Raw genomic sequence first — 10,447 nt, 5'->3', positions numbered from 1 at the left:
CAGCTTTAAATGTTTATTTCCTCTCAATACCGTGTACTATACAAATATATGAATATTAATAATACTTCATCACCGTTAACATCTTTGTCCAAAGGTCACACTGGTAAACTGCTTCACTGAAATGAGGAAGTCTACCAGATATGATTGATGTTTGTTCACTAAATATACTTTAATATACAAAACTAATTAGCCAAACGTGTGTGTGTGTGTGTGTGTGTGTGTGTGTGTGTGAGACCAGAGCCTGTTAACGTCCCACTGGAGTTGACCAGTGAGACCAGTACCACAGCTCTGCCTGCAGCAGCACTACCAGGTAATGATGCGTATCATTACATCATTAAAACCTACATTATTTAAAGAGCTGTGCAACAAATCAACGAACGTAAAAAGATGTTCCAGAACCGAGAAGAACCAACGTGACGTTACTGAAAGAAATATGCAGAAAAGGATCAGATTACAAAAGAAATGTGTTCATGCTGGTGATTATTTAAGAATGCTGTTATTTGAATTCCAGCTTTATTTTGAAAATGTACAGTAATGACACAGAAGTAAAGAATCACTTCCTGTTGTTATCAGGACTCTTCTTCTTTCCTGAAGACACAACAGGAGTGTGATGTTTCCACCAGACATACTGTGTTACCCTAGCTGACCTGTGTGTGTGTGTGTGTGTGTGTGTGTGTGTGTGTGTTTTGCAGCAAAGAAACCACTAAAGAAGCTGTCAGTGAAGAAAGCTCTGACAGGCGGAAATAAAGGTACACTGTGTTCAGTTTGATATTTGATATTTTGGACTTAAAAGATTGAACATGAACTAAGATTGTGTTAATGTGTGTGTGTGTGTGTGTGTGTGTGTGTGTGTGTGTGTGTGTGTGCAGACTGTCAGATGGATATCGCCATGGTGATCGACAGCAGCAACAACATCGGGCAGCGGAGGTTCAACCTGCAGAAGAACTTTGTCACCAAATTGGCGGCCATGTTGAGAGTCGGATCAACAGGGCCGCATATAGGACTGATCCAGGCCAGGTGACACACACACACACACACACACACACACACACACACACACACACACACAGGTAAGGGAGTAAATAATTCAAATTCAGTATCAGAATACTTGAAGTACATGTTGCTCATAATACTTACATACTTTTACTTGAGACAACATTTTCAACTGGCTTTCACCTGGGTTGCGTTTGCAGTGATTCTCCCAGGACTGAGTTCTTACTGACCAACTACACTCAACCTAAAGAGCTGCTGTTTGCCATCAAGGAGCTGGCCTACCTGGGAGGAGACACCAACACAGGTAGCACACACACACACACACACACACACACACACACACACACACACACACACACACACACACACACACAACATAAAGCATCGATGAGTCACTAACCTTTGAAGATGATCTCTAAAGCAGCCCTTTGAAGAAGTAAAGACAAAATGTCCTCACTTTCCAGGTCTAAAGTTGTAGTCCACAACTTCACACACACACACACACACACACACACACACACACACACACACACTCACACACACACACACACACACACACACACACAAACATGCATGCATCCCTGCTGTGATCATAGTGACTTGATTTATAGTGTTTTCCCTTTTAGACTGATGGTTCTGCCCACTTCCTGCATAACTTTTTTTAAATATATTTCTTTGTTTTTTAAACTTCAAACAAAAGAAGAACCTGATGAAGCCACAATTACCAACTTCACTCGCGGTGACTGATCTATCGCAACACGGTTGCAGCAGTACGAATACACAGTCATTTCTGCACAGCACTAACAGAACTCGGCGGTCCATGAGAACACACAAAAACACGTTATAACAATACAGGAAACTTAAAACAAAACAAACAAGGTAATAAACACACTATGACCTAATTCTGCCCAGACACCAAGCCTCTTACTGTGAGACGACTTTGTCGCGGTCGATGTGGTTCTCGAGTTTCTTGGTTAAAACTCGACTCTGGAGCTTCAAGCTGCATGGCGATAAACTCTCTGTGTGGCAGAGAGGCTTCTTCAGCAGTTAAGGGAATTCTTCTTCCTCACGACCGACAAAATGTATTCATTAACGGTGAGAGAACGGGGCACAGAAGTTATCCGTTCTCTTTTTCAGGATCCAAAAAAACAAACAGTCTATTGTTCGTCCAGTGAAATTCAGACTATGACCTAGGGTTTCTTAAAAAGCAAACGTTTTTCTCTGCACCTCCTTGCACCAAGTCGAGTTGGACGGAAAGGCGATGTGTTGGAGGTGATGTTGTAACGTCGACCCGTAGAACCAGAAATCCGCTGTGGTACCTATGGCCCTCGTCCAATGAGATCTCAGTATAGAGTTTTGGTTGAAAAGATCGTAGGTGATTCTTAATGCCTCCTGGAGCTTGGTGTTATCTTAAAACTCAAATCAGGCTTTTGACTGCTCTGCAGGACAAGTAGGCCTTAACTGGTTTCTCGTGTCGTTGCAGGTAAAGCCATCATGCACGCGGTGGAGACCTTCTTCACCCAGGAGAACGGGGGAAGGCGGGGTCACCCTCGGGTCATGATGGTGCTGATCGACGGCTGGCCGTCTGACGACCTGGAGCGGGCGGCCATGTTGGCCAGAGAGTCCGGCATCAACGTCTTCCTGGTGTCTGTGGCCAAACCGGCACCCGAGGAGCTCGCCATGGTGCGAGACAAGGACTTCATGAAGAAGGTACCCGTTTTATTCACATCTTCTGTCATTTATTAAACATACGTATGTAATATACATGACAGTTTTCTAAATGTTATGAATCAGCTGTTATGTTGATGAGCAATAACAACTATTCTAACGAAGTTTAATTCAGACACTAAGTGTTTTATTTACATGTGAAATGATTCAGACTTCCTCACAGGGTCACATGACAGATTACTGTTGAATGTGTTTGATTATTGATCAGTAAATATTGATGGAAGAGGTTTAAACTGATTAGTTCAGCTGGTATGATGGTGCCAAATAGACAAACCTGTTTCTGTTGTGAAGTCTGAAGAAGTTAACTCCAGCTTGTTCTGGGCTGCTTTTATTGTGAAACTGATTTCTTCTCTTCTTCTGTTGCTCAGCGGATCTTTGTCTCTCTTAGCTCAACCATTGAACAGCGTTTAGTTCTCCGTCTACTAAACTAAACATCTGTGAGTAAAGAGACTTTTTACCAGATGAAAGACGTTTTGGTGTTTCTCTTCTTCCTGCAGGCGGTGTGTAAAGACAACGGTTTCTTCAGTTATTCCATCCCCAGCTGGTTCAGCACCACCAAACACGTCAAACCTCTCGCTCAGAAGCTCTGCTCTCTGGACAGCCTGCTCTGCAGTGAGACACGACTACAACACAGCACTCTGCACCGCGACACGGTTCACTTCAGCCCCTCACTTTGTTAGGACAGACACGACACAGCGAAACACCCATCTCAACCAAGACCAAAGAAACAGAGGAGAAATTCAACATTTGCTTCATGCAGAGTTGGATTTTCATACCGTTCTAAGACAGTTGTTGTTAGCTTAGCATTAAGATGGGAAACAGGGGTAAGAAAGCTCTGTTATTAACACGTCCTATCTGGTTTTGTTTAATTCGGGAAAGGTTTCTTACCATCAGCCCAACATTTACTTCGTCCGCCTTGTTTCTGCGTACAATTGACGTCAACTCTTTGTTCTTCTGAATCAGAATCAGCTTTATTGGCATATTCTAAATTAAGCTTCTGACTTGAGGGGGCCTTCACATGAATTTTCCCGGTCAGTAACTACTTTTTCCGATTATTCCGACACCACATGAATGCAGCACAAGTGAAATGTGGTTGTATTGGTCGAAGCTAGAGAAAAGGTCAGGAGGTCACAGAAGTCCTTGTATTTCTGAGGAGGATTTAATTTCCACAGCAGATTTCTTGACAGACTGGACCAGCAACAAGTCCCACAAGTTATAGTACATGTTGTATTACCACATGTTCTGGTTCCTGCACAGTTCATGGGGCTAAAAAACATAGAGTGCCAAGCTGAGGAAATGTCGATGTGTGTTTTTTAAGGTAAAACCTGCTACAACTCGGTGAACATCGGGTTCCTCATCGACGGTTCTTCCAGCGTCGGGGAGGGAAACTTCCAGCTGGTCCTGGACTTCCTGGCAGGAATCGCCAGAAGCTTCGACGTCTCGGACGTGGGAGCTCGCATCGGTCAGCTTCACAATTTGAAAATGATCTGATTTATTGATTCATTGACGAGCCGATTGGCCGGCTGACTGTGTGTTGGATGTCCAGGTGCGGTGCAGTTCACCTATGATCAGAGGCTGGAGTTCGGCATGTTTGAGCACTCCAACAAAGAGGACTCCATCAACGCCCTGAGGAGGATCCCCTACATGAGCGGAGGAACGGCCACTGGAGCCGCCATCAGCTACACCACCCAGAACCTGTTCAGGTGACAACACACCTGAGTACATTACAACAGGTTTTAATCATTTAAAGGGCCAGTGTGTCGCATTAAGGGGGATCTATTGGCAGAAATGGAATATAATATTAGAAGTATTATATATTAGAAAATCATTCTCCTACTCGCTTGGCACACGGGAGAAGTTTCAGTTGGCTGCAGTCTGCATCCTCACCACTAGATGGCACACAATCCTACAAACTGGCCCATTCAATTGAAGGCTGGTGATAATTAGCATTTTTCTAAACACAAACTATGAATGAATCCTACTAAATGTGGATTCATCCGCCGCTGAAAATAGTCCCCAACAAATCCACCAGTTCCTCCCGTTTGTTTGATAAAGACTACAGTGACCAGCTGTTTTAGGAAATAACTGAGCCTTTTTAATACAAAATGAAACTATCTATTTGTGTTTTTAAAGATTTATACCTTCAGTAGGAACCAGTGGGTTTGGAGCTGAGAGCCACAGACAGTATTGAGAGACGGACTAACCAGTTGATGATAGGAGACACATTGTGAAACATTAAATGCAGCAATGTACAAATGTTGATGCATGTCACAGGTGACCAGTTACCAAAAGTAAGTGAGGCTTTAGGATCAGATTTGTTTTCCAACCATGTTAGTCAAACCCCTGAAAGGTGCTGACTAAATGACAAAATGTTTGTCTGCGTAAAAACCAACATTTGAATCAAACATTTTCACAGAGAAAACTGAGATTTTAAAATGAACTCTGAAGTGTTGAAACTCCCTGCAGGGAAATGTCACCAAATGGTGAAGTGGTGTTCAGATTGCTGAAGTTTCTTTCAGCAGGATTCATCGTGTCCGAAGGAGAAAGAAACACAAACACCTGAATGAGATTCGTTTGTTTCTCTTCAGCAGGCGGACGGGACCAGGACGTAACTTCCTCATCGTGGTGACAGACGGCCAATCATACGACGACGTCAGACTTCCAGCGATGGCTGCACAGAGACAAGGTGCGTGTTAAAATAAAGGAAAAACAGCAGCAGCTTGTGTTCACGACTTACACAAATGTCCTGTTTCACCCATCCACCAATCACCAGGCATCACCATGTACTCGGTGGGCGTGGCCTGGGCGCCCCTGGACGACCTGAAATTGATGTCATCAGAGCCAAAGGAAAGCCACACCTTCTTCACCAGGGAGTTCACCGGCCTCGCCGAGTTGGTCCCTCTGCTGGTCCGAGGCGTCTGTCGAGACTTCACAGAGAACAACTAAGAACACACACGCACACACACGCACACACACACACACACACACACACACACACACACACACACACACACACACACACACACACGTTTGTACTTCTACACAAGTGATGACAAACGCAACTCAAACCTAAAAATCTGAACCCTCAAAACAGCCTGACAATGAGAGGTCTGGACAAAAAATACTTGATTTACAAAATGTCCTCACTTTGAGGGTAGAGAAATATGTCCTCACAAAGAATACAAGTACACATTTGTACTTCTATACTCGACATAAGTTGTCAAGACACTAATCCTAAAACCAAGCCTTAACCCTCAAAAAGTCATTTTAAGAAGAAAATATAAAATAAAAATTGTTTACAAAATGTCCTCACTTTGCAGGCAGAAGATCAGGTCCCCATAGAAATAAGTTCTCACAGACACACACACACACACACACACACACACTGTATATATACTGTATACATATACCAACTAGTACTGATACATACACATGTATATAATACATAGAAAGACATACCAAATATATGTATTTAATAAAGGAGACCATCATCATCAACAATAGAAACAATAGAAACCAGTGTGTTTGATTCTGTAATCAGATGTATTTTAGTAACTTGAAGTACAACAAAGAAACTAGTGAAAATATTCAAATGTCTATCTTCTGTATTTGTATTTTAAAAACATTTCTGAATTGATTTGATTCATTTTAACCCAGCTAACTTTAAAGAGAACCATAATCAGCACTAATTCATTTAAACGGAAGAATCTAATTTACATAAAAGAGATTCTAACTGTAAAATAAAAACCTGCTGGATCCTCTGATGAACTGCAAATGAAAGAGAAAGAAATGTGATACTGGATGCTGTAATTATGACTTCTTTAAGAATCTCATCAATAATAAAATAAAGAAACGTATCTAATTACACGATTCTTCTCACTATCAGATCTTGTTTTGTATCGTGTAATTACAAAATAAAGATGTTGTGATTATGAAATATATTTCTCTTGATGAGATTTGTGTGTTTTTGTTATTAGATCTGTATCTATTCTCAAACATCTCAATTTATTCACATTTAATGTTTTCATAATTTTCAGATTTTCATCATGAAACACAAATCAAATGACTCGTTAACAGAAACATCTTTCTTTCTTCTAATCTTTAAGCTCGTCTTTGTTTATGTTGTAATTATCTCGATGTACATTTACCAAACACGTTGACTTCTTATGGTTTGTATGTTTCTTTGTTTTTGGGAAACAGGCATCATACTTTAACAAAAGATATAAAACATTTATGAAAGTCTGATTTCCTGTCTCTGTGTAACTGAAACCTTAAATGCTGATTCTGTCCTTTTTCTGTATTTATTACCGGTTGTCTTTGCGTCTCTCAATAAAGAATAGTTGTTTACAGCTTGTCCAGTGATGTTTGTTCAGGTAGCTGAAGCTCAAACTCTGAGACGAGGACGCTGCGCCACCTGGTGTCCAAACGGCACATTACAAGACAACAAAGTGAGTCTGTTGATTCTGATGTTTGAATCTGTTTACATATACATGCATCAAGTGGAGCGTCTCAAAATCTTATCTGGAGAGTTGAAATGTTAAAATGTTATTTCTACGTATTGATTCATCAGGAGCATTTTTGATCATTTCTAACTTTCCATCTGTTTTTCTTTCTCTTCTTGACAGAAATGATCTTCCATATCGGGTGAGTTTCATTCCAAACTGTTGCTCTCAATGAAAAAGGAGAATATTTTAATATATTAAAACTAGTATTAATGTTTATATGTTTATTGTATGTTTATAATGTTTGCTCAGCAAATGATTCTAGTATTATGTAATATTCAGCTGAAATACACTTCATGCCAGACTTCATATAAAAATGTATTTAAACCTCTCTTGCTTAACAAGAAGGATACACGTGGTACGCCTTAATATAACATGTTGAATACATTAATAGTGTTATATTCAGCAGACAGCTGTGTAAAGTCATAATTATTAGTTGATTGTCATTATTGCCAAACAGCAAGGATGTAAATATGCACATTTTTCAGGAGGTTGGTTTCATCCTCAGGGTCTTGAGATGGAGCAGGGACCCCGACTATACACAGTATATTATATCACATTGTGTTTTATCTTAAACTGGGCCTGGTTCCATGTATAAACACACCTTGTTATTGTGCATTCAATACTAAGCTATTCAAACAATACACAGGTTCATATTCACGTTTGTATTTTGAAGGTACAGTGAGTAGGGTGGCCGTGCCACTTATAAACACACCTCATCAGCTGATACCAATGCTAATATCAACATTGTCTGCCAATTGCATGATAATCAATACAAGCTAACTGACGTTTCTATTTTAAACAATAATGTGGAAACAAAAAATGAGTGATGGCCTATTAGTGCCACTGCCATGCATAAACATACCTGTTATCTTGCATACAATACTGAACTATTAAAATAATGGACAGATTCATGTATGGAAAAAAATCACGACCCCCTGCAGCACCTCCGCAGAACTCCTAGGGGTTGCGGACCCCCTTTTGAAGACCTCTGCCCTATGCTATTATAAGTTGATGATATCTATAACTTATTCAATGATTAGTTGTTATTAGTTTTATATTGAGTGTGAAAGTCCACAGTAGTCAACAGCCTGAACTCAAGGGCTGTGGTTGAAAAGTCAAAATAATATTTCTCTGACCACTTCTCCTTGACCTCCATGGAAAACGTGATGAGGTCGGATGAGAAGGAGGATTCATGAGGACAGACTACCAGTCACAAAGATTTATATGATACATATTTAGTGAAATGTTTGAGTTATGGAGAGAGAGTTATGAAGAGGTCGGACCACATAAGTGTAGACTTCTAACTCCTTTTAGGAAACAATATATATATTTATGTTGTTTATGACTATTTGTTTATTGACAATTTGTCATATTTACTGTTCATTTTATTTGTGATTCTTGTTTTGTTTTGTTAAACTCATTTGATACATAAATAAAATAAAATAAAATGAAAAGTCTCAAATGGAACTTAATAAAATAATAATAGTTTGATCACCTCTCTGTGTTAGATGTAGAGTACATGAGGACACACTCACACTCACCTCTGTTGTCTGGTTAATGATCAGGACACGTTCACACCTTTTCTTTACTTTATGACAGAAAGATGGAGGTGGATTATGATTCAGATGCTCTGTGGCAGCTTTTAAATGTACAGAAAACTGGTGGAAGTTTGGAACGGTCGCAGCCAAAGGACTTCTCTTCAAGAGCTGGAGAGAAATGAGCTGGACTGTAGAGCATTGGTTATGATAGACCAGGTTCTGGAGGGGTCTGGATCAGGACTCCAACAAGACGTTCTTGTATTTGACCTCTGAAAAGTGAAAGGCAGGTGTGTAAGTTTGACTCTACTGAATATCTTTGGCTTTTGGACTCTTGGTCGGACAAACGGAGACATTTGAAGATGTCTCCTTGGACTCAATGATTACTTTAAAAACATAACTGATGGATTCATCAACTATTCATATTATGGTTATTAGCAGCTGTAATGTCTCCCCTGAATGACTCTCTGCTGACGTTGAAACATGTAACGGAAATAATAAGAGGAAGCTGACATCACTAATCTGATAGGAACATCTCAGCCTGGCCTGGTTGTCATGGAAACAATCATATGATCTAAAATCAGTCAGCAGCTTCTTGTGAAATTAAAGAGCATCAATGTTACAGAAACACAGAAAAAAAGGTTTGCCAAAATTCACAGTGTAAATATCATCTTAAATGAACCGATTTAACAAAGACAAAGGCAGCGAGAAAAAGACTCAAAACAACCACAAAAAGTTAAAAAGCAACCCCAAAGAGACATAAACAGACTACAAAGAGACTCAAAACTACATCAAATTGTAACAAAATGACTACAAAGAGACTCAAAACTACAACAAATTGTAACAAAATGACTACAAAGAGACATAATGCAACTACAGAGAGACTCCAAACATCCACAAAAGCTTTAAAACAATCAGAAAGAGACGTAAAACGACTACGAAGGAATGTAAACCCACTATAACTACAAAGAGACTCAAAAAAACAAGTTTTAAAATGATTACTAACAGACGTGAAACCACCAGAAAGAGACGTAAAATGACTGAAGAAATTTAAAGCTACTATAAAGAAACTCAAACAACAACAAAAGTAAGATTTCTTTTACAGGTTTATTCAACAATCAAGCAAGTGTATTTATTTCATGTCCCGTAGGCTTATGAGTGTACTATAATCATGTCCCGAAGGCATTAACTAATATCTACTAATCGGTCCAAAAAGGCTTTGACTAACATGTCTCTGTAGAGAGCGTAGACTAAGAGCCTGCAGAGCGAAGAGAGTCTCTTAAAAGAGCACAAGCTAAAAGTCTGCTGATAAGAGCGAAGAAAATCTAAGAGTCCACTGAGGGGAGAGAAAGACTGAGAGTCCACTGAGGGGAGAGAAAGACTGAGAGTCCACTGAGGGGAGAGAAAGACTGAGAGTCCACTGAGAAGAGAGAAAGACTGAGAGTCCACTGAGAAGAGAGAAAGACTGAGAGTCCACTGAGAAGAGAGAAAGACTGAGAGTCCACTGAGGGGAGAGAAAGACTGAGAGTCCACTGAGGGGAGAGAAAGACTGAGAGTCCACTGAGAAGAGAGAAAGACTGAGAGTCCACTGAGAAGAGAGAAAGACTGAGAGTCCACTGAGGGGAGAGAAAGACTGAGAGTCCACTGAGAAGAGAGAAAGACTGAGAGTCCACTGAGAAGAGAGAA

General features: G+C 40.2%; 1 protein-coding gene across 1 annotated transcript in view; it reads left to right on the top strand.

Moving 5' to 3' along the window:
• coch (coagulation factor C homolog, cochlin (Limulus polyphemus)) overlaps positions 1 to 6,595 on the top strand; it is a 12,319-nt gene extending 5,724 nt beyond the window's left edge. Inside the window, exons 6-15 of the mRNA XM_068737235.1 lie at positions 239 to 310; positions 693 to 749; positions 870 to 1,017; positions 1,194 to 1,297; positions 2,477 to 2,703; positions 3,219 to 3,333; positions 4,040 to 4,183; positions 4,268 to 4,424; positions 5,310 to 5,407; positions 5,495 to 6,595. Coding sequence (XP_068593336.1) covers positions 239 to 310; positions 693 to 749; positions 870 to 1,017; positions 1,194 to 1,297; positions 2,477 to 2,703; positions 3,219 to 3,333; positions 4,040 to 4,183; positions 4,268 to 4,424; positions 5,310 to 5,407; positions 5,495 to 5,667 — 1,295 coding nt within the window. The 3' untranslated portion in view covers positions 5,668 to 6,595. The remainder of the gene's footprint in view (positions 1 to 238; positions 311 to 692; positions 750 to 869; positions 1,018 to 1,193; positions 1,298 to 2,476; positions 2,704 to 3,218; positions 3,334 to 4,039; positions 4,184 to 4,267; positions 4,425 to 5,309; positions 5,408 to 5,494) is intronic.
• Positions 6,596 to 10,447: the final 3,852 nt, after the last annotated feature.

The sequence above is a fragment of the Cebidichthys violaceus genome, unplaced genomic scaffold (assembly GCF_023349555.1).
Source record: "Cebidichthys violaceus isolate CVI_PGR_0920_01 unplaced genomic scaffold, fCebVio1.0.p SCAF_77, whole genome shotgun sequence".
Classification (NCBI taxonomy): Eukaryota; Metazoa; Chordata; class Actinopteri; order Perciformes; family Stichaeidae; genus Cebidichthys; species Cebidichthys violaceus.
The sequence above is the reverse complement of the archived record's forward strand: the minus strand, read 5'-3'. Positions and strand labels throughout refer to the sequence as shown.